Source organism: Chelonoidis abingdonii, chromosome 5 (assembly GCF_003597395.2).
Source record: "Chelonoidis abingdonii isolate Lonesome George chromosome 5, CheloAbing_2.0, whole genome shotgun sequence".
Classification (NCBI taxonomy): domain Eukaryota; kingdom Metazoa; phylum Chordata; order Testudines; family Testudinidae; genus Chelonoidis; species Chelonoidis abingdonii.
In genome coordinates, this window is record NC_133773.1 from 125,407,008 (window position 1) to 125,432,759 (window position 25,752).

General features: G+C 39.0%; 1 protein-coding gene across 4 annotated transcripts in view; it reads right to left on the reverse strand.

Annotated features, from left to right (window-relative positions):
• The window catches only part of RGS12 (regulator of G protein signaling 12), a 168,153-nt gene that overhangs the window by 88,761 nt on the left and 53,640 nt on the right, over window positions 1–25,752 (reverse strand). For 2 of the 4 annotated variants that reach the window (XM_032788633.2, XM_032788634.2), the window contains exon 4: window positions 5,236–5,257. In XM_032788633.2, coding sequence (XP_032644524.1) covers window positions 5,236–5,257 — 22 coding nt within the window. Of the gene's footprint in view, window positions 1–5,235; window positions 5,258–13,505; window positions 13,746–19,784; window positions 19,894–25,752 lie in introns of those variants that run through there. The other 2 variants (XM_032788635.2, XM_032788636.2) reach the window with 2 other exon arrangements.

Sequence of the window (25,752 nt, forward strand, 5' to 3'; positions counted from 1 at the left end):
AAAATGAGGGGAGGCAGCCTCCAGCTGCTATTGAAGTCCAGCAGTACAGAAGTCTTTCTTTAGACATGAACGGCTGAGGAACTCAGCCCCAGTGCTATGATGATACGTTACCAAGCCGTTCTGTACCATCTGCGGAATGACCGGAGCATCCTATTTTACTCCATTTGCCCCTTGTGCCGGATCTCTCACCTGAGATGCGATCCCATGAGCACTCGATTGTTTATGTTTTAGACGACTATCATCCTTTTACGACCGTCTGCCACCTGTAAGAGGGAGGGGAGAGGATCTGCTAGTTCAGTGACCGCAGCACCCTCCACAGCGCTCAGAACCATAGTGACACGGAAAAAATCAAAGAAACGATTTTTCCCTTTTCTTTCACAGGGGAAAGGAGGTTAAATTGATGAGATCATTACCCTAACCACCCCGACAATGTGTTGACCCTACAGCGCGTTGAGAACTCACCAAGAATGCAATATTTCGGAGACTGCACGGACTGTGATAGCTGTGAGTCCTCCAGACCCCCTCTCTTCCTCCATGACCGCTCCAATTAGTCTTTGCTTTCCGTTCTGCTTGTCACACACACTGTGCTGTCGCCTCTGTCTCTCATAGCCTGAGATTTTTCAAAGCCTTCTCATCGTCTTCTTAACGAGTTGATAGAACGGATTTGCTCTCCCCATACAGCGATCAGACCAAGTATTCCCGTATGTCCATGCTGGAGCTCTTTTTGATTGGACTCATCGCCCCCCGTGTTATCAGAACTTCACGCGGGCCAAAACAGGAAAGAAATTCAAAAGTTCGCGAAGCTTTCCTGTCTACCTGCCAGTGCATCCGAGTTCAGATGCTTTCCAGAGCATCACAATGGTCATGGGGGATACCACCCGGACCTAATCGGAGGCCAATACCGTCGATTTGCGGCCACACTAACCCTAATCCGACATGGCAATACCGATTTAAGCGCTACTCCTCTCGTTGGGGAGAAGTACAGAAACCGGTTTAAAGAGCCCTTTATATGGATATTAAGGGTCTCGTTGTGTGGACGGGTGCAGGGTTAAATCGGTTTAATGCTGCTAAATTTGGTTTAAACGTGTAGTGTAGACCAGGCCGTAGACACAGCTTCACAGAACAATAAATGATAGTGAAATATAATGGTTTCTGCAGATCTCAGGGCAAAGGTGCAGTATAGCTACTGATCTGTACCAATAACTTCATTTCTCAATTTTATTATTTTCTGCATTTTGACTTGCTATCTGGTCACCCTTCTCATAGCCAGTGTGAAAAATAGTAACAGGGTGGATAGTAATAGGTGCTTGTATAAGAAGCCCCAAAAATCAGGACTGTCCCATCTGGTCACACTAACTGTGAGTCATTATGTAAATCAGATTTTGTTTATTTCTCAGTTATTATTCAGTAAGCAAATCCCTGTTCTTTAGCTGATCACCATTAGTCCATCTGAAGAGAATAATATATGTACAGTTATTCCTGAATAACTCCACACTGGTTATGCAAATCCCTCTGTTCTGAGGGCTACTGACTTTAATATTTCTCCAATGACATGCATACAAGAAAAGCTGAGCCAGTTTTCTGAGCCCTCACAAAGTTGGTATTTTTATTTCCCTGAGGATGGAATTTGGTGTGTGGACTGTGAGTTTGTTTAGAGCTCAAAATTCAGCTTCAAGTAAGTTATATTTAGAAGAACTCTTCACCTCGTACAAAGGGCAAGTGGTCAGTTGAGGGCAGAGGGATGAAGGAGGGGACATACAGGAGGAAGAGAGATTATAGGTTTAGCCTTCCTTCAGCGACAGCCTGTAAGACTTATTTTCAAATATCTATTAAAACTTCAAGGGAAATGTACTTACTATAATTTCCCCATATTGATATTTTTCCTCCCACTCACTGAAGAAAATGATAACATTTTCAAACTTGGGTGTCTTAAATTAGGCACCTAAATAAGTGGTTTGATTTTTAGGAGGTGCTCAAACCCTATCAAATCCTACTGATTTAAATGAGTGCAGTGGCTGCACAGCACTTCTGAAAATCAAGCTATTTATTTAATTTGTCTCAATCTGGATTCGGGTACATAACTGAAGGTGCCCAAATCCGAAAATTTTGGCCAGTGGAAATATATACCTTTTTATTTTGGTGGTGACAACCCAAACTTGCACATTTGGAGTTAGTACACAATCTGACTGAAAATGGCTTTGAGGAATAAGCATCCAAAGCCAAACTCTATTGTAAAGCTTTTACATAACATGAGGCACTAGTGATTTGAGAGGAAAAAAAAGTTGGTGTGTCCGCTTTTCTAGTTGCAAGGATAGATTCAAATACATATAATTTACAAGTGGACATACTAACATAAATGGCTTGTATAGGTAAGAGAAACTTGCACTGTGTAACTATATTAATGCTGTTACACTGGAGCAAATTCCTCTAACCTAGACAAGCCTGAAAATACGTTATTCTGTGGGTCTTCTAATGAAGTGCTGAAATTTAAAAAAAAAAAATCAAAAAAAAAAATCATGGGTCTGACATTTTTAAAGAAAGTAAGTCTTTTAATTGTCATAGACATTAATCAGAACATTATACCTAGTGCAGCTATAGCTGAAATTAGTTAAGATTTTATTTCTATTCAAGTTCTCTGGTTTCACTCTTTTCTCTTGGATCTTATTTTTTCCAGTTTATCTTCTATGTACTGTAGTTAAGCATTTATTAAATATTATTCTTCACATAATCTACATTTTACAGCTTTGTACAGAACTTAGGACCCACTAGTACCTTAAAAATTGAGAGTGTGTATGGTGTTAAATCTTCAGCACTAACTGACAAGACAGATAAAATACTAGGATATAGAACAGAATACTGAGTGCAAGTTACAATCTGTTCTTTTACCTCTGCAACCTACACAGCCCTCAGACTTCACGACTCCATCAAATTCTACAGTATTCATTGTGAAAATACAATTATCCCTAGACTTGAAAATAACTTCAGTAACAATACTGGAGGAGCAGAACATGACAAGTCAGAGATCTCTAATAAAACTGACAAATGGAAGTACACTGTCCTTGATGTTACTATCAAGGGAGTGTTACTTCAGGGTTCCCATTTCCTCAGCAAATGGAGATTAGACTTGCCATGAAGGAGAAATACTTTTAATTGTAGACAAGCAGATAATGCATAATCTTTTTTCAGACCAACAAATTTATAATACATAAACTTTCAGGACACAAATCATTTCTTGTGGAATTAGCAGTCTGTACAATATTCAGATTAGTAAACCTAGAAACACTGTCTGAATGTTAGGCTCTGTCTTGACTGCAGATAAAAGATGTGGTTTTTACACTGAGATGGGAAACTCAAGAGAACTAACTGGATGTAAAATCATAGTGGAGACAAGGCATTATAGTTTTTACCTGGATGTAGTCAGTCAGAGTCAACCGTACACCTTTCACTCAGGGTTTTTATCTTGACTAGCTACACTGAGGTAAAAAAACAAACAAACCTGTGCCTTGTCTTTGCTAGAATATTCCATCAAGACAGACTACTTACTGTAAAAACACACCCTTCTACAGTGAAGATATAACCTCTATTTAAGAAACGAGATGGAATAGGTGCACATTGCTTTTTCCCCTATTATCGCATGCCCAATTAGTGGGTGGGCTTCAAACAGACTATATTCTACCTCTCATCCAAGTGTTGCGACAGTGGTGACAACTGAAGAAGAGAAAATACCTGATGGGATAAGTTAGCTGCTAGCAAAATGACACAGTGAACTCTGTCTAGGGTTTTATTTCTGGCTGAAGCCCAAACGGGCCTTTTTTTTTTTTTACACAAGAAATGACAAAGAAAGATAGGAGAGGAATGAATAATAAGAGCTGCTGTGAATATATTTTGCTACTCTTCCACTTAGATAAAAAAAAAACAGGCAACTAACCCTACCCTCCTCCAGCTTCAGAATCTCTTTCGTTTTAGTTCGCTTGTTTCTTAAACATATGTTTGCATCCTTTTGCCTAATAAAACAGTATATATTATACAGTACTTGAAGAAAGCCAAAATGGGTAAAATACATGCAAGACTGATCCTTTGCAGGACCAAGTGAGGCAACTCTAGAAGCAAACCACCTGTAGTGTTAACTAAGCTATACTAACGGCCTTGTATACTGTTATGGAATCATATTTAAACTGTTCCAGCTAAACTGGTTTCTAACACAACTTGGTTGGTTAATATGGATGGGCCCAAATGGTGCAAGTGCCATGCTTAAAGAGTACGTTCTCACCTACGTAGAACACATTTTTCTTCTTGTTTTGTTTAAAATGTTCTGCATGTGTTGAATTTCTTCAGTCACTTGTTACATCTTAGCTAAAACTATTTTGTTTTTAAATAAGGTTCTACCAAATTTTTGCCAGCCTAACCATATTAGAACCTTAATTAGCTGGAACTGTCATTCGACTGAACTTAAACATAATTCTTTCTCTCTGTTTGAAGCCCAGCAGAGTAGGAGGCCCAAGTAGGCAATGCTAATCTTAATAGTCGATTTTGGTTCAGAGTTCTCAAATGAAAGAGTGAGTTAGCCTCTTCTCAATTCCTGATGGCTCATCACAAAATGTAGCACAGACAGTGACTCTACCCAATATCAGAAGGGTAATCATGTTAGTCTGTATCCATAAAAACGAGGAGTCTGGTAGCACCTTAAAGACTAACAAATTATTTGGCCATAAACTTTTGTGGGTAAAAAACCCAATAGTTATCCCAGAACAGCAAGAACTTCAGGTTGGGTTACACTTATTCAGTTTTTAAGGATGCTGTCTTCATTATGCATTCATTTTAGATTACTTCATTATAAAAAGAAACTCCTTTTAGTCTCGATAAGAGCTCTGAGATCACACCTAACCTATGCGCTAGGAGCAGTCTCTGCAAGACAAAACAGTAAAAAACTTGTTTTAACATGTAAAATAAAATGCTGTTGATGAAAAGTGCAATGGTAAAAATATACAGTACATAAAGGATATTTAAAAAATTAGCTTTTATCAGTTCCCAATTTAATAATATCCTTCAGGATTTTCATAGGCACAATTCCTACTGAAGTCAGTGCATCATTAAGGACTGCAGGATGGGTCCATCATGTTTATCAAGCAAACACTTCTCATATGACGTTTTATTTATCACACTTTACCACACTATTTAATGTGGGAACTTTGATTTTCTGAATATTAATAAAAGTGACAACGAATTTTAGCTTACCTCCATCAGACACAGTTGCAGACTACAATAAAAGAGAGAGAAAGAGATGAGTTACATACATTTCATGACAATACAGAGAAACTTCTCCGAGTAACATACAATACTGAAAGTGCTGATCAGTCTTTGCATTTTGGCCCAGAAAATCAATCAGCCCCAGGTGACATAGGGGAGAGACAGTATAAATGAGTCAGCAATTATTTTCCAACAGCTGCTGCCGCCTCCTACCAAACTTCTCCCAAGCTATTGAACCAACATATTGTAGCTTGATCCCACAAATATTTATTGGGCAACTTGCTTCCCACTGTATATACTCACACTGAGTTCAACAGGACTGCTTACAAAGTTACTTGTGTGTACGTGTTTGCAAGATCAGATCTTTATGTTCTTAAAGGTAACCTTCAAAGTTTAAAAAAAAAAGTCATCCTTTTTTGTCCTTCCATGATGTATAAATAAGATCTGAAAGGTTCTCTTTTTTCCCACACTTGTGTTTTTACAATAGAAATTCAATCTGGACTTTATATGTCTGCTGGGAGGGAAAAAAACATGTTTTTACATTGAGTTAGCTATCTTGATGTAAAATCCTAATGGAGACAGGTAGTTTTTACCACAGTGTAGCTAGTGAAGGTCCAACTTATACCTCCCAACACACTATATGGAAGTTAAAGTACTGACCTCAACTAGCTACGCTGAGAGAGCCATTACCTGTACGCTTGTTTCCAAAAGGATTTCACATCAAATTTTTCAGCGTTAACATAGCCCAGGGTCCTAGGATGTGTGGAGAACCAGTTAGATTATGACAATATGGGTTTGTCTACATAACACTTCTTACTTTGGATTGCCAATTAATTTAATGTAGTTAAAACTTCTGTAAAAGCTAGTGTGTGGACATTCCCCAAACATCTGTTACAATATACAAAGATTTGCTCTCCACCCTGAGCTGAGCAGAAGCTAAGAGGTGGAAGCAATTTTTAGTCAGACCAAACTTTTTCTGCTCACTCTTTTTTGTTAGCATCCATTCAAATGACTAACATTTTAAATAGGGGAAGTCCTCTTTGATTATTCAAAAACCCTTGTCCCTTTAATTAACACATTTTTACCCCCTCATGGTCTTCTAACAAAACCAGAAAAGTTCAGACTATTCATTTATGACATTTCTCAAATAAGGGACAATTAGTGGGGGGAGAAAAACCCTACATATCTCCTTTCAGGATGTGTACATCATAAACAAACAAAAATAGGGCAGAGGTCAAATTAAAAAGCAAAAATAAAAAACAAACCTGCAAAAACTTTCAGTCACCTTTAAAACTTTAATTGCATTTTTAAATGAAGTCCTTTGTATAATATTTATGTACTAGATCAATAATATTGAGTGATATAAATTAGTATACCTCCATTAGCTTCACCAGCTGAGGATCTGATACCCATTTTAAAAAAAATCAGTTAGTAATAATTTGGAATTTTCAAAGCTTGTCATTTTATTATGCTAACCTTAATCAAAATAGATTTTTTAAATCATTGCTTTTCTTTTCATGCATCACTGAAAAAGCATTTCTTGTGAAGTTATATAAAAATAAATCTCTCCCTTTGAATTTGTAAAGCGTAATAATATAATCCAAGTAGCACCTGTGAATCTCCCTCAAACTCATTCAACAGCACTACTCAGGGACTCAAGCATTAGAGCAGTTTACTGGGAGATGCCCATTCATGAGGGTGCATAAAATGTTTTATGCTAACTTATAAGAAAAGTATTTTGCACGACAGTCTAGCAACTATTTCACATTCAAATCTGGCATTTTATAATAATAATTGTAAAGCTACTTTTAAAATGGAATCTACCTGATTGAATACTGTGTACTAAATATAATCCACTACATAGTATTTATTAAACTCTTATGGAAGTAACAGATCAGTGACTGTTTTTAGATTCCTTTTGTTTTACTCACACATATTGCACGGTGAAACTTTGGTTATACTGAATACTATGACTTCAACACTATTACTCAGAACATAAACAACGACTGCCAAAAAGGTAATAAAAATAACAAATGAATATAGGTGTACTTTTCAGGCAAAAAGTAATCAGATTACTTCTCAGAATACATTTTTAGGTCTAGTCTGTTACCTTAGCATATCTGTTTGCATCTTAATTCAAACATTAATGGTGTTCCTTTTTTGCTATATTTGAAAGGCATTGATGGAAATGAACAGAATCTTCACTAGCACCTTTAAGAGTGTGTCATTTACTTCCCTTTCAGTAATTAGGCAGTTAACAACTGTAAAGTAACATTTCTTAGCCCTGGTCTACACTACAAAGTTAGATCGATGCAACTCAACTCAAAAGCAACAGCAGACTTTGATAGAATAACAGATTCAAAATCTGCAGACATATCTCCATTGCTACAATGATCAAGACGCTACACAACACACCTGTCAAGATTCATGGATCCTAGACATGCCTATTACAACATGTGGTATACCTCATCCAGTACACTAAATGCCCCAATAACTATGTGGGTGAAACCAAACTATCACTATGCTCTCAAATGAACTCTCACATGAAAATGATAAAAGACAAAAAACACTATCACCTGTGGGTGTACACTTTTCACAAAGCCATCAGTCTATATCTGACCTATCAATCCTCATCCTCAAAGGAAACCTGCACAACACTTTCAAAAGATGAGCCTAGGAGCTTAAAGTCAATCTCTGTTAGACACTGAAAATCACTGAACAGAGTCACTGGATTTATATCTTATAACAACAATCTAACGCACTAAGGCCATGTCTACTTTTACAAGCTTACAGTGGCACAGCTGTACAGTAATGGGTTTTAAACATGTTTGTGAGTGCTTAAAAAAGCAACTCAATTTACCTCTGTCAAAAACAGTATGCAGTCAGCATTCAAAAGTAGCAGTTTCTCTCTTTAAACGTTCAGTAAAAACTTGTCTAGATTTGTCCATGAGAGGAAGCTGCAAGACCTGATTTTGTAAGTAGTATGGTGATCTCACTTTAAAACTTCAATACTTTATGGGTCACGTTCTACTCTCAGTTGTCTATGTAGACTACTACTCAGAGCACTTATGGGACAGATTTGATACAGTATGCGTATAGAAATGATTTTATGGAAATAACTAACACAGCCAGTAAAAATTGGTAAGCTATTTAGATCCTACAGTATACATGCACAGATCACTGATTTTATTCAACATTTACACACCTCTCTGATTCCTACACAATTGCACAATTCCTGCATCCGGTAAAATGAGAAGCACCATAAAATCACAAGGCAACTCATTTATTGCTCAAGAGTACCTGGAACCTAATTTTAAAGATATTTCTAAACATACTGAAATATTTTATTAAAAGAAAATCTGTTACATTTATTGAAACTCTGAGAAACCCTTAGACTTTTATTTTGCTATTTCATATCAGATATGCAATTTTGTTTGTTTACAAAAGTATTTGTTAGCTAAAAAATTTTGAGAACAGCAGAGTAGAAATCTGAATTGTATTAGTCATTCAAAATATGTTCACATCCAGATGAGAACTCAAGAGATTCTCGGTTCCAAATAAAGGCATGCTTATATGCCAGGAGCATAGTGGTAATCAATAACTGAATTTTTTAAAAAAAAATGAATTAAAGGCCTGCAAAAACAAAAACATCTTGCAGCATCTTCCGCAGCAGGAATATTTCCTGCTTGTCCACTTGGTATCTCTATGCACATGGACACTGTAATGTTCTTCCTTGCAGTTTACTAGAGTCCTGATTACCTATGATCAAAGGGAGGCACTTACAGTGCAAGAGGCAGCAACATAAGCCATGGCCTCCTAATTATCATATTCCACAAGGAAAGGGGCAATTCCTTCAAGGCATAGCCAACAGCCTTAAGTTCCATCTGAGAGATACTCTATGAAATTCCTCTTTGCACCACTGCCCTAGCAAGTGAGGAAGACCATATGGTCATCCCAATTCCTGAAGTTAATCAGGAGTTTGATTCCAGCTGGTTTAAAGAAAGGCTTGTCTTAGAGCAGTTTACTGGGAGATGCCCATTATTTGAGGGAAGGCACTGCTCTTTTATATTAGCAGTACCACAGACTTCAGTTGACTCACCAAGTTAAACTGGTAAGTTATGATTCTGGGGTAGAGGGGGTTGAAAGCAGCTGCCTTTTGACATCCTCAGCAATGATTGATACAGCACAGAACAATTATTTAATAAAGGTATCGGTTTCAATTTGGTAGCAGCTTCAGGGTGTACAACTTGAGATGTCAACTGCACAGGGAAGTCTAAAAAAATCCTCAAGTTCATCTTTCAGGGACAGAAGTTGGATTTCCAAAATTGTTGCAACATTTAGAAGTTTACATACCTTTGGCAGCCAGTTTTTCAGAACACACCATAGTTTTGAATCAAAGGACATAGAACTACATGTCATATATTTGTCATCCCTTAACCTTCTCTTTAGAAGAACTTAATCTATTTAGCTTGTCAATCTATCAGCATACGACATGGACTCTTCTCTGAATCTTTTCCAATTTTTCAACACACTTTTTGAATTGTGGCCTCCAAAACTGGATACAATATTCCAGTAACAATCTCACTTGTGCCAAACACAGAGGTAATATAACCTCTTTATTCCTACATGAGAGTCCCCTATTTATACACCAAGAATTGCAATAGACCTTCTGAACACAGCATCACACTGGGAGCTCATGTTCAGCTGATTATCTATCACTGCTTCCCACCATTCTGTAAGTATGGCCTGTAAGTATTTGCTCCTAGCTTTGCGCGCGCTCTCTCTCTCACACACGCAACCACCCGCCCACCCAACCCCGGTGCAAGGAAATTTCGTGCCGTAGGCGAAACTTCCACCTTGCGCCACCGCCCCACCTAGCTAACCCTGTCCGCCGCCCCCTCCCCCTGCAGCAGCTAACCATGCCCACCTGCCCCTCCCACCAGAGGACCCCCCCTGCAGCAGCTAACCTTGCCTGCCGTGGCAGTTAGCCCATCCCACCACTTCCCCCCCCACACAGATAACCCCACCAGGGCAGCCCTCCCTCCACGGCAGCTAAGTCTGCCCGGGGAGCCCCCCCAAGGAATCTAACCCCACCCACTCCACGGCAGCTAACCCTGCCTGGATGGCCCGCCCCAGCTCTCCTCCGCTCCACTGACACGCTCCACTGAGCGCAGTCTAATTCTCCTCCTCTCCCAGGCTTGTGGTGCCAATTGGAGAAGAATTAGAGTGGAGGCTATGTGCTCAGTGGAAGAGGCAGAATGGAGGTGATCTGAGGTGGGGAGCGGTTCCCCTGTACGCCCCCCCCATTACTGCAGGTGGTGCTCCCAGCACCCTCCCCTCCCCCCCGTCCCAGCTCACGTCCAATCCACATCCTCACCTGAGCAGTCTTTTAGGCGCCCTCAACCACTATGCACCCTAGGCGGCCACCTACTGGTTGCACCGTGTGTGTGCGCACCCATCTTACAAACAATCCAGACCACCCTGAATCAGTAACCTGTCCTCCTCATTTTCACCATTCCCACAATTGTGTCATCTTGAAAATTTTAGCAGTAATGATTTTATGTCTTCTTTCAAGTCATCGATAAAAAAGTTCAACAGCATAGGGCCAAAAACTGATCCCTGAGGGACCTCACTATCAACATACCCAATAGATTATGATTACAATTGCATTTTGATAACCATCAGTCAGTCAGGTTTTTTATCCATGTAATGTGTACCATGTTAATTTTGTATCATTCTAGTTTCTTAATGAAAATGTCATGGGGTACCAAGCTTTACAGAAGTCTAAGTGTATTACATCAACACTGTTACCTTAATCAATCAAATATGTACTCACATCAAAAAAAGATAAAGACATATTTTCCATAAACCCATGGTGACTGGTATGTATTATACTAATTATATTATATTACCCTCCTTCAGTTCTTTATTGAATCCCATATCAGCTATCCAATTGTATTGCCCATAATAATGTTTTTAGCAGAGGTTGGGATTTTCAAGGGAGCCTGAAATTCAACAGGAGTTGAGTGCCTAGCTCTCTTAGATACCTTTGAAAAATTGCAGAAAGGAGTCTAGAACGTTTTGTAAACACTTATATCATGCACTAGGCTACAATAAAACATGACAGGTTCCAAGATGACAACAGTACAGTAGCCTTAACGGGATACATCATTTCTTTCCTCCTACAACTAGCCCTCTAAACTGAACCAATATTTGGGGTTCCACATTGCAACAATATGGGGGAAATTTCATACATATGCGCCCGCCTCCAACTCTCATCTTCTCATTTGTCTTTTGGCTTTGCCCTTTGAGTTCAACCATTTCAGCCTGGTGTTAACACAACTCAATGAGAGCAGACTCCTCTGTCCATGTCCCATAACTGAGACTAAGTGGAGAGTGTAAATTCCAGAAACTATTTACCCTTCAGAACTTCTTTCTAGACGCTATGTGGTTCAATTCTTTTTGAAGACTTAAGTGTGATGTTACCAATACAATAGCAATCTTAATAAAAACAAGATTAGTAAAAGAAATTGAAATTAAAAAAAAATGAATGGTTTGTTAAAACAGACCCAGGTTTACACATCTCCCAAGCTCAACTACATAAGGTATTCACCTTCTATGTCCAGATCGTAGCCTCTCTGGCTGTCCTCGCACCGTCAAATCTTTGCTGTGTCCAGAGATCTCCCTCACTGATGTCGGAAGTTGCTTATTAAGCCCATTCATTGGGATCAGTGTGCAAGTAAATATGTTTCCTCTGATCCAAGACAGCTAACTACTTTTCTCAAGATACCTATACACACACAATACAGTCTGGGGACTAGCTTTGTTCTCTAGGAGATGGACCACTGAGGATACAAAGACTCTTGCAATTAATAGCCACCTTTCAAACATTTAACTACCTAGCCCAGAGAATGCATTTCACACATGAAGTTGTCTGGTTGTATTTAGTTTTGATCAACCTCTTGATAACTATCTCAGGCAGTTTTTCTTTTTGCCAAGATGTATGAATTATGGCCAGTTGCCCATATCCTCTGTCACACCATAAGAAGGATTACATTATGTATCTTTTTTAAATCATTTTAAATTTATTAAATTGAGTGTTTGCAAAAGTTTACAGTTTTTATGTACTCCCATGACCCATCTGGGGATTTTACCCCATAATTTGGGAAACCCTATTCTAAAATATATTTGACAATCAAAATTTAAAAATATCTTATTATATTATATTTATAATCATACATTTGTTAAATATATTTTAGAGCATTACTCTTGCTTTTTCATTGTAATTAATCGTCTCAAATGTTTTTGACCTAAACACCAGTAATCAATATTATTTCTACCTTCTTTTTAAAAAATGGTTGTTACTGATTTTCTGATGTAAGATTTTGTCAACAAGATCCTCACCACCAAGCCACTTAAATAAGGCATATTAGATAGCTTATTGCTTTCAGTTCTCTCTTATGAAAGGGTGCATTTAGAATAGCTAATGGGAAAGACATTGTAAAAGTAACAATTCACAGGGAAAAAATCAGTTTAAACTACTGCACATTGTTGCTCAATAGAGATTTAACTGAATATTTTTTTTACAGAATTTTCTTTAAAATTGTTTTCCTGTCACATACTTTATCTAAGCTACATAAAAACAAAATATGCATAGCAAATCTGGCAAAGAAGAATAAATCTTTTATTGCCATATTCAGAATTCCTCTCAGAGCTAGATGTTCCTATTAAAACAACCTTTTTTGCATGAACAAAAATAATTAAATAACATTTAAATCAAATGGCTAAAAACAAAATCCATTCTTAAAATGACTGTGATTAAAAACTATATACTTGCTTTCACAAATAAAATATTGTACTATTTATAGTGAAGAAAAGATATCTGTAATACCTACTGCACATACATTAAGTAGGTATATATTATGAACAGCTGAATTTGTAAATATTAGCCACAATTAAGTTTTTCAGTTAAATTTCAGAGTAAATCTGAATGTTAAGAGCCTGACCATATAACCTCTATATACAATTTCCTTAACATAGGTTGCTGTGATGGAAAAATAAAATATATTCCAGTCATAGTTTGCTTTAAAGAAAACCACATATTATTCCAAAAGTTTCTGATCTAACATTGTTTTAAATGTAGAAGAGACAAAAACTAAGCAAAAAATGCAATAACTCTGAAGCTGATTATAATACTCTCCTCTAATTTTCACTGCAACACTGCCTTGTGTTGGCTAAATATAATTCATATCACTTACCCGCTCTTCAAAAGAAACAGCAGTTATTTTTGCTAACAATACTCTTCCTAAATTCATCTTCTCTTAAGATTGAAAAAAAAATTTCTTGACCCATCAGCTTCTCAAAGATTAAAAGATATGATTCAGCCCTATTCTGTGCCTGTACATGCCAGTAAAGTTTAAAGGCATTTCGTATGAAGTTCTATTTTACTCCCTTTATGTTACCCATAGCAACAGACCACTGCAGGAAGCTGTGGTTCGTCAGGGATTCAGATTAGATCTCAATTATCTCTCACAAAAATGCAAGATCAGTTCATAGAAATCATGCTGTGATTTCATTTAACATATATCCTATAACAAATCAGGAAAATAAAATGAAGTGTGGTTGCATGATAATCATTTATACAACAAACCAGCTTCTAATAACTTGGCTTTTAATAAAGCATTACTGTTAACCACTACTATAGCTGTAGAAACATTTCCATAATAAATCATTATTTTTCCGAGGTTTACACTGACAGACCAGTAGAAAGTAAACCACCTCAGAGTGGCCTGATACATTAAACTTTTAAGTGGTTAGTACTACAACTCACATGTAAAGATCTACATGACAAGGAAACTTTGCATATAGGGTTCAACTCATGAGCAAACAATTTCAGAGCAAAATTCTGCTCTCAGATCATCGTAGGAGAGCTCGACTGATATTCTGCACTCCCTACTTACTGTACACACTACCCATGCTTCACTGATGTCAAAGACAGATATATGCATATACTGTAGGAAGAGCAGAAGAAGAAATCCATCATGTGAATCTAAGAGCAGAGAGAGTCTAGTAATTTGTCTTTTATCCGTGTTTTTATTCAAGCGATGAAATCTGTCCACAGTAGCAAATTTCATGAAGTCTGCTGCCATTTACCAAAAAAAACCAAAAAAAAAAACCAAAAACTTAATTGCTTTTATTTCTGCAACATTCATAATACAAATATATTATTTTAAACACCTCTAGAATTGCCTACTGCATCATTTCTAATGCATTTCCTCTGTGGCCTTAAAGCACTTTACAAACATGAATTCAGCATTACAATATTCCTGTCAGGGTTGCAAGTATAGACCTCCTTTTACAGAGGGAGAAACTGAGGCACAAAGAAGTTTAGTGCCTTTATCCAAGATCACTTAGCAAGTTAGCATCCGAGGCATAAGATGACCTAGGTCTCGAACATGGCGGGAGGAGTAGTAACCGCTAGGCACTCTGTTTAATACAGCAGTTAGCTAACATTTATGTCCCTTACTGATTTCATTTAGAGTGAGATGAGAAAACAAAGTTTACTCCAAACACAAGATGAAAGTAGAGGTAACAAGTCTTATTATGCAAGCATTCCAGAAACACAGACATAAGGTAAGTAACTGAACAATATACATTCTGTGAATTGGAACTGGTTTGGATGTGTTTTTCATCCTTTAAATTTTATCAGTGCAAGTGTCTAGTGCCTTTGAAGTAAATTTGAAGAAAGAAACTTTGTTACACATATTACATCCTCCATTATTTAGGGGCTTAGTGTGCCAATCAACTAAACGGTCTTGTCAAAACAATATTAATTTTACCACACGTGACAATAATCAAGCATTAAAAACTAAAGGAATTATCACCAGGAAATGTTTTATGTTTAAACATTACATATTGCTTTTTCTGAACCACATTAAACTAGTAAAACTATTCTCAAAGAATTAACAACAGTTTATAAAATCACTAATATTTTTTAGATTTAGCATTAAGTGTCAAATTCTAGTTTTCTGTGCAAAGCCTGAACAGGTTTTTGCAAGGGGGTCTCTATGGGGGCAAAAACCCTTAACGTCTGCACCATCAGTAATGCTGCCTGTGCAGCAACTGTAGTCAATTCTGTAGTTGCAAGTGCACTGGCCAGGCCAATGCACATCCTACAACACCGCTTCAGAAAGAACCTTCTCAGACTACTGTTCCATGGCACGTAAGGATTTCAACACAATATCTTGTGTGGCCTGAACCACCCAGTGCACAGTAAAACAAAAGAGGTTCCCTTACATTTGATGCAACATGATTCAGTCCAAATAATTTTGGTTCTCTTCTGCAGTATCTATTTGATTTTACCATCCCACCACTACCATCACCTCCCGCAACCCTCCCACACATTTTTTGTGCAGACTTTGTCCCAGAATACAAAACATTCCCTTTGCTGGATACAAAATGGTAACCGATCTAGGTCTGGGAAACCTGATCTTCGTGTTAGCTCTCTCTCCTCTCCTTGTGAGTGCAGAGGCCCACACTGGGAAAAGGAAATTTTTCAGTCCTCTAAACTTCAAGTCTTTCTGCTGTAAAATTTTCATAATTATCTCCGTGATCTGTTATATTCACAATTTATGTTCCTGGTTCACTACTCTGGTTGTTCTTCCTGACTTCTGAGAGAGTGCTCACCATATATAGAATTATTCTTTATGTTTAGTTCATGTAGTTTATTTAAAAATACATTTCCATGAAAGTAACTGAGTCTGGGTCTTTGCTTCAAGACTATAAACTTGAAACACTTAGATCACCTATGATTCAATATGATTGCAATCTGCTTTTCCTATGCCAAATAGTTTTTAAAAACAGTACTTTGGAATTTATTTTTATACCCTGTTTATCATTTCATGAGTTTTCAGTTTTCCCTCTTTTCTCATTGTTTGTGACTATACAATTTTCAAGATTACTAACTTTTCCAAGGTCTACATATGAATATTTCTGTTCAGTGCATTATAAATCTGTCACAACACCTTTCCATTGGTTCCAAGAACACCACCTTGGGAGTGAGGGTTTGTTGAAGAACCTACAAAGTATTCTAGGGCCAAGTTTGTTCTGGGAATTGTATCCCTGAGAATCAGCACCTTTTTCTCCACTTATCCAAATTGAGTGCTTCTCAGAGAAAGTGAGATGACTGCTCAGTTTGGACTTTTTCCATCAGGTACTGTACTGAGATGGTGAAGTGAGTTTGAACAGAGCATGAGGCGTGGCAGAGAACAAGATCTAAAGACTATGATGGCACTGGATGAGATCCAGCTCTTGTTTTGTAGTGATTTTTGATAGCCTGTCGTATTGCTCTTAATTTTGCACCCAACACTGCTTAATATACCGATTTATGCTAAGCTCCGCCAACACTGAGACACTATTCAACAAACTGGGTCATGAAATTCAGTTTGGACTTTGTTACACCAGGTCTTTAGAAGAGCCCTGATGTCTATACTGGGCAAGCTGAAACCATGACACTAGAACAGTTGGACTGCAGAAGGCATGACTTCAAATAACAAAATAGTGAGTAGCTTGTACACTATACTTACATGGATGCTGGGGACAAGGCACATGATATTGCTACCTGAGATGAGGATAGGGCATCATAACCAAGTCAGAGACTTCCTGGAGAATATTCCTGTGGAAGCCCTTCAAAGGGAGCACAAATTAAGAGGATTCTTGTCCACGATGTTGATTGAATGGTGAGTCAGAGTACCTCAGAAAGTATCCTGCTCTGGAAAGACCAATTGAACTAGTGCAGCTGTAACACATGTGCTTCCTATCCACATAAGCACCCGAATGATTTGAAATAAACACATACAGCTGGAGGCATTTGCAAGACTTGCTTGTAGCTGGTGTACTCACAATAAAACACTAATATTAGGAACACTGTGTGTGAGCAGTGTTTTATAAGGATTCCAGGCACTTGTACTTGGTGCAGGAAACCTAAATTCTATAGTGTAGACAGACAGAGTCACTGATTTTTATTTCACTGAAATGAACTTGCAGTCCACGTGCACATTTTTTTCCAACTAGAAGTTCCATTAGCTCACAAAGAAAGCATGTTAATGATGGTGGCTGCGAAGAAGCCCTTTTAAAAATTAATTTCCCTCTAATTTTTTCCAGAGTATCTCAACAGCTGCTGTATTCAAAATGTTAGATTATTTTGAAACTATGTTTGTATTTATAAACCAGCCAGATCAAAATCAGATAGCCCAAATTTGGAAGGGGCTAGTCTCTTTAATACTCCAGCATATTAATTTACAGAAGCTATTACTGAAAAATGTTAAAATCATGACATAGGAGCTCTAAAATGACCAATTCAGATGTATCAATGGAAGCATTTGTAAGTCCACTTTCATCTGCTTTGAAACTAAAAAGAGCTCAGGAGCATAAAACCCAGAATTAGTCTCTCTTTCTCTCCGCATCCTGGAAGAAGATATTTTTCCTTTTTGTCTACATGGTTGCAGGAAGAGAAGCCTGAGAGAAAGGCAGAAATGACAGGGAATCAAGATTAGTTTTGGATGAACAAAAAATGAACGTCAGTGAGCAAAAGGAAAGAAGAAAGCAAAAAAGCTGCTAAGCAACTAGGAAAAGGGAAAGCTCTTGTAAATTTGGAGCAGGTAGAAAACACTGTTTGACTAAAAGATCTTAATGCTCATTCACCTTATATCACTCTTTTCTCATTCTTCACTACAGGACAAAGAAAATGCTCCTTTTTTCATGTAAAAGGTTAAGAGAATTTTGTTAGGAACATCTCATTTAATTCAAATGTCCTTGGTTATTGAAATAAAAAAATAAGATGGAAGAAACACATACAGTAATATAAAAATAAAATTACTTGGAAAACTTTTGAAAATTATTTTTTATTAGCTGTCAACTAGTACTTTTTGGCAACTGTTTGCCTGTTCCTAAGCAGTAAAAAGAGAACATACATTCCACTAGTAGAAAAGGGAAAAGGAGACTCCCATCCAATGCATTTTAGTTTAACTACATCAGCAGAAGGCAAAATTCCTAGAATATACACTAGCATAAAACTCCTTTTGAATTTACACTTTACATAAAGAATTCAAAGACTAGACAACTGCAAAACTTGTTAAACACTAAGTTTTTCAATGTAACTCATTTAGCAAAATGAAAAGGCCTAATTCAAACTGTTGTTGAGTGCCCTCTTCTGTCAACAAAAATGCAAGTTTTTACCAAGACTTGTTTGTGCACATTTTCGAAGTTTAGATCTAAACAGACATTTCCTAAACAGAGAGCTAGTTTGAAAACATATTTTGTCCTCAATGCCATATTTTAAATGCTTAGAACAAATATTTTGACCTCTTTAATTATAAATTGACTACTGAAATTAGCCTTTTTCATAATTCAAAAACATATTGTTGCTCTGTAAATACAACAGTTTTTTGCAAAGTGCTGATCAACGTATAAAGTTTAAGCCATCTGAATTTCCTTGACAGATAAGATTGTTTTTTAAAAAAAAAAGAGTGAATGTTAATTGCATATCCAGAATGAAAAACAACTTCATACGTGAATTACAGCCAAATAGTAAAATTAAATTACACCTAAGGAGGATATGATTAAGTGACAGACCACCCACACATCTTAAGCCTCTTTGAGCTTCCTCCTACCCCCAAACTGAGTTTCAGAGATTCAGATTATTGCAGCCCCTGCATTAAACGACTGTTCATTAGTAATGTAACTAGTGTACTCACTTCTCTTTTTAAGTCTAGCACTTCTAAAATACACATTTCCCTTTTCATTTAAAAAAACAGAGACTTTTCTTTAATCCTAAAATAAATTAGCAAAAAGAAACTAGTTTGAGACTTTAAAAAAAACAAAGCCTAGTAATATATATTGCCATTATCTTCAAAATTTGTGTGCTCTGACTAGCAAGAGATTAAGAGAAGAGAAAACAAAATGAAGCTCCAAAAAGTCTCTGAAGTTATATATTCTATAAACACTGTATATAGTATTAAATTTTTATCTGGTAATTAATGATAAGCCATGGGTAATCTGAATTGCTGGCTGAATATCCAAACCACAGAAAATCATCTAAACTATACACCTTGGAAACAACTGTGACAATTAACAGATACCTTTCTAAGTTTAAAAAGGCACTCTTATATCATGGATACAAGAGCATTACAGTTTGAAGAAAATTAAGTAACTGCCAATATGACAAAAAAGGAATAAAAACAAAAAGCCACTAGATAAACATCTTTGCAACTAGTGTACAGTTCCCACACATGTAAAACTTAATGTTACTCAACCTATATTTGAAAATACATCTATATAAACAGTGTATTGATTACATTCTCATTAGAGTTCATACAGAAAGTCAACTCGTAAGTACTTACAAACTTTGTCTTGTTAAAAGTCTAACTTCTTAGAAATACTTTGTATTGCATTAACAAAATTCCTTAGCTTTGAAAACTATCCTTTAATGCATATTCCTGCTTTACGCTCATTTTAGATAAACAAAACTTTATACTTACAGACACTTGACTAACAGTAAAAGCTTTCTCCATGTATAAATAGTGCCTGAGTAATGTTTCTCTCATTGTTACGAAACAGTCCCCTTAACTTTACTGTTAAGCTCTTTCTGAAATTGAACACATATTTACTTCTTGAGAGGCTAGTAAAATACATGAAGCTCTTCAACCTATTGTCCTTAATACCACCTCTCTCATTCTTCTCCTCCTCCTCAGTGCATTCCCCGCCCTGACTCAGTACTGGTTCTGTATAAACTGCCTGTGCTCAAGCTTTTAAAACAAGTTATACATAATAACAACATTTCTGTCAAGATAAGATGCCACTGGAGAAGCTTCTACAGCAAAATGCATTTAATGAAGGCCTAAGAGACTCAGTTTTAAGGGGTATGTCCAAACTTGTTTAGGTATTGAGTCAAATATTTTCCCTTCCAAAGTAAACATTTTGTTTTTAATAAATTCCTCTTAAATGAACATTATATATATGAAACAGGTCATCCAGCTTGTATTTTAAATATTTTGTTTCAGATACAAATTAACGTTAAATTAAAAAAGGACACAAAATTGATATAACTAAACTTAGAGCAACTTTCTTTCTGTTTCTGGGCATGCAGCTGCATGTTTCTTCACGATCGCAATCATGTGTGCATATTATGCCATTTACTTCATCTTGCCTTTCTGCTCTCTGTCCTTCTGAGTAAGGAAGGTATTGAAATTTATAAGAATCCTGTTCCAGGTGAAATAGTATTCTTGTAAATTTCAATACCACACCAGCTCATCAGAATGTAGCAGACAAGCAGGGTAGAGATACATGTGTAATATTATAAAGGAACCCAAACATGGTTTACACAGCTAAGAAACTAGGATTTCATCTCTTTTTCAGCCTTTGGTTTGGAGACACACACTAAGGAATGGGGTGGTGGTTTTTTCTTTATCAAGAGGACAGATGAAATGTATTTGGTTATCTCAGATTAACTTCTAACTAACAGGTGTCCATATGGTAGAAACCTCAGGTGGCACCTTTCTGGTAATCCCACTTGACTAACTAGCTAGCAAATGGATTGTAGAGACTGAATAGCACCAGCTTTTAGCAGAATCCCCATTCAGTGAAATGTGAAGCAGAGTATCAGAACAGTGTGAGGGAAGCTTGCACTGCTGTTGCCTGTGCTGTACCTATTCTGTGAATAAACAGAAGAATTGCATCTCTAGAGATGGCAATCCAACACATTTAATAAACTCTTAATTCACTAAAACATGCACCAAGCCTCTTGCAGTCTGCCTCAGCAAAGGCAGCAGGTTTGTATAATTTTTGGTGGTGCCCAAAATGGTGGTGCCTGCCCCTCCTCCCCACTTTTGCCCTGAAAGCCGATATAAAATGAAGCTACAAGGCATCGGCACCACAAGATTACAAGGGTCAATTAAAAGTGGAAAGTCAGAAGCAGCACTTGCCTGTTTCAATGTACGGTATTATATTTTGTTGCACTTGTTGTGACAAAGTGGGAATGTTCTTAATGTTTTCTCTGAATACTGTGTGGGTGCCTCAGTTTCCCCTGCAAGGTGCCAACTGAAGGTGCTGGGCACAACGAGAATAGAAGATCACGATATGAGACTCCAAGGGCTAGAGGCGAGGTGTCAGTTAGAGCTGGAAGTGGAAATGGGGAAGCCACAACTTGGGTCTAGGCTCCCACCCTCAAGATTGTGACCTGACTGGAGTGCCTGTTTTCTTGTCATACAAGCTTTGTTTTGACTGTGATCCTGTCGTTCTAATAAACTTCTTTTTACCAGCTGGCTGAGAGTCACATCTGACTGCAGAATGGGTGCAGGAACCTCTGCTGCCCAGGACCTGCCTGGGCACAACTTGCTGCGGAAGCGCACACTGTGGAAGGGCATGCTAGATGCTCCAAGGTCAGACCCAGGAAGGTTGTAAGCTTCTTACCCTGAGACATATGCTCGAGAGGGAGGCTCCCCGAGTCTTGACTGGCTTTGTATGGAGTAGTTCAAAGCTCCAGCATCCCTTCCACACCATCTGCTTCCCGGAAGTTCACACAAGGCACTGACACACTATCCTCTGCCTTGTGTCTCTTTCGCAGCGAATTAGTGCACGCTGCACGATCCTGTTGATTCTCCACAACTTCAGTGGCACCTTGCAGGAAGAGAGCGACCCGCCATCTGTGCCGGAGACAGGGTTTCGGCCATTCTCTGTGCAGACGGCATCACACTGGCACTCTAGGGCTCTACAACAATCACACACCCTTATCCCACCAACTAGATCCTTGAGAAATGCATAGGGGAAACTGAGGCACCTACACGGTAGTCAGAGAAAACATTAAGAACATTCCTACTTTGTAACAGCTGTATACTTTAAAGGGTGTAAAATAATCAAGTATTGTGCTAAACACAATGATACTCGAAACTGACCACTAAATTTAAGTTGCACGTTTTTCCCCTCAAGTGAGGGCTCTGGGATGGGGCTGGGGATGAGGGGTTCACAGTGCAGCAGGGTGCTCAGGGTTGGGGTGCTGGGGGCACAGGCTCTGGGGTGGGGCAGGGCTGGGGATAAGGAACTTGGGATGCAGACAGGCTGCCCCAGGGCTAGTGCCAGAGAGAACTCTCCCCCTTCCTTACTGGCAGAAGCAAGCTCCAGGGGAGGGACCCCTCCTCCCCCGTCTCACCCCCCACAGCACACTCACTCTGCACCACAGTCACTGCAAATGCTCCTAGGGACTCTCTCAGGTCCAGAAAGCCCACTCGCCTCCCCTATGATGGGTACTGAGGCGGGGGGTTGCCATCATGTGTGGCCTCCCCACCCCTGCTGCTGCCCTGGGTGCCGGGGGGGGGCGTGGGAGAGAGCTCCCAAGCATGTGTGTGCCTCCTTCCCCCTCCTCTCTCCCTCTTCCCCTCCCCCGGTGCACCAAGAAGCTGCCTGCCACTGATCTCTATAGCCTTAGGTAAAAGCAGCACAAACAAAGGAGAGAGGCACTGGCTGTTTTCTTTCAGGCAGAGAAGCTCCGAGGCAGGGGCAGGGGAGAAATATGGGTGGAGCACAGCCCCCAGTCTTGAATATTCCTGGTGCTTGAGCACCTCGAGCCCATATAAGCTGCCGCCCCTGTCAGCAACATCATGTGAGGAAGAAGCTCAATTACCCACCTACAGGGTGGCCAATCAAAAGCCATGAGTAAAAGACACATCAGCCAGAAGCAGAAACAGTAGAATGGGAAGGGAAGGGGAACAGGAACACTAGGCTAGCAAGTGACTTCTTCCCCCATCCCTAGACCTGAACCAGGGTTGGCTCTGGCTTTTTTGCAGCCCCAAGTAAAAAAAAAAAAAAAAGGGGGGGGGGCCACCAGAGCAGCAAAGCCGGGGCCGGGGGGGAGTGGCAAAGCAGGAAGGGGGGGAACACGGCATGACTGGAGCGGCAAAGCGGGAGGGTGAACATGTCGCGGCTGGAGCGGCAAAGGGGAGGGGAACACGACGCAGCTGGAGTGGCAAAGCAGGGGGAACGGGGGGAGAAACAACAGTGCGGCCAGCAAAGCAGGGAAAAACAAAACAAAAAGGGGACCCCCTGTGCTGCAGAGTGCATGCCCGGTCTAATGGGGGGGAAGGGAAGAGAGCAGGGGGGAGAGAGAGAGAAGAGGGGCGGCCAGCGCTTCAGTGGGGCGCTCGCCACGCGGCCCCAACTGCCACGTCACCTGCTCGGAGGGCTGCGCTCCGGTCGGCAAGGAGGGAAGGATGCAGGCTGCCCTGCCGAGGTTGCTGCAGGGTGCTCCCCTCCTCCGCCCCCTACAGGACGGCCAGAGCAGCGAACAAAAAAACAAACAAAAAAGCAGCCGTGCCGCCCTTGGTTTGGGCGGAATGCCGCCCAGTAGAATCTGCCGCCCCAAGCACGAGCTTGCTCAGCTGGTGCCTGGAGCTGGCCCTGACCTGAACTGCACTGATGATTCACTGACCAAAAACACTTCATTGAAATGGGGTTAAGGTTGCCTGGTGATATCCTGTCCTCTTCCAAAATGCTGATTTCAGAAATACTCAAACTTTTGAAAACCAGGAAATACAGAATTAAGATACATGCATATGCAATGCAACCTTAACTCTGACCCACTAGAGCTGGCAGTAGCCACTGAGAATTATCTGCCTGCACCCCAGGTACATTCACTGTGTTAGGCTGAGCAGTATTAAATGGTAGAGGGATTATCTAGAGTAGATTAGCAGAGATGTGCAAAGGATAAGAGGCAATGGGGGGGGTCGTGCCCTTCTAATGGGGGCGGTGGTACATCCGTTTCCCGGACACTTGAGAGACCCAGCATGCCTCATTTCAGCACTGCTTTCAGTAGATTGTGTTAGTAGCAGGGCACAGGTGTCTTCATGCTATGGGATTGTCAGCAGTTAGCTGGGAAATGAGTGTGGACTGTCGGTTTTATGATGGGAAAGGGAAAGTATAGTTTTCAATGACATCATGTGCATAAAGGTGAAAGGGTTGAAAGATTTAGCAGATGTGTTCTTTCAGTGAGGTAAGCTAAATTGCAGCAGATGTAAGGCGCTCTTATTCAGTACAATGCAAAGGCAAAGTACGAGTGTGTGTGTTATAGGCATATTGGAGCATCACTCAAAGAGGGCTGAGTTAAGGGTGTGTGGGCATGCACCTTAACTCTGTATTTCCTGGTTTTCAGAAGTTTGAGTTTTGCTGAATTCAACATTCTGGAAGGGATAGGATATCACCAGACAACTTTAACTCTGCGCAAATTAATCAATTAATGTCCTAGATGGGTGCCATTGGTGTTTTTAAACTGACAGAGAAGCGTTGTTGGTGAGCATTAGTGGTCATTTAGGGAGTTTCAATTATCATGTAGGTTTGCAGTGATGCCCAGCTCCTCAGTAGGTTGTGACTCTTGACAGTATTAACACCATGGGGGCCAGGAGCTTGCTTTTACCCAACTGCAGTGCAGAACAAATCTCAATTAATTTGTTTGAGGGGGTGGAGGGGCGTAAATTGGTTTGAATTCAGAGAAGGGGAAATATAGAGAGGACTCTGTGGAAAAGGTTGATAGTCTTAATATAATAGCAATAAGTAAAGGCAAAGGGACTGGAGAGTAACAGAGAAAGGTCAATTAAAAATTGAGTGAGGTTAGAAGGAAATAATGAGAAAAGAGGTGATGATTAAAGGAAAAAACATAAGACGAGCAGTAGTTCAAAACAAAAAAAGGAGCAACAGGTAAATTAAAATCAGACAAGAATTAAGATTTAAATAGGAAAAAAAGAGAAATCATGAAATAAAAATAATAACAAGGCAAACAGGCAAGGAGTAATATAAAAATGGAAGAGCAAAAGTAAAGTACAAAAAAAAATCTTGCTTACATCTTCCACTACTTTTATATCTTTAATGTTGTTTATTTTGGGCCCAATCTTGCAAATGCTCACTACAGGGCATTGAACTTACTACTGTGAGTAGCCACTGAGACTACTTGTGGAAATATGCATTTTCAAGACTGGGCCTTTTTGAATGTAACAGTCTTAAGTGTATGAAGCAGCTTGTACACTTTTTGAGATTATATAAATAATAAATGTTTGCATCAAATGCAGAATGGTATTTTTAAGGTAGGTAAAATTTGATGCCCATCAACTCTCTGTGTCTCTTTAATCTATTATTGAAAATTACAAAATATTTGATGTATCAAAACAAACTTATTCAGTGAATATTAGAGAATACTGGTTAGCGATAACAGCTCTAACTCAGGAAATCACTTAAGCATGTGCTTAAGTCATTCCTGTACAGTTAAGCACTTAAGCATGTACTAAAATCCAATGAACTTAAATAAGCTTTAAACCCATGCTTGGGTGTTCTCATGAATAGAGATGCTTTCCAGAACTGGGCTTACAGGAAAAACCAAGAGTTACAGTTCTGTCAGAAGCAACAAGAGTCCTGTGGCACCTTATAGACTAACAGATGTATTGGAGCATAAGCTTTTGTGGGTGAATA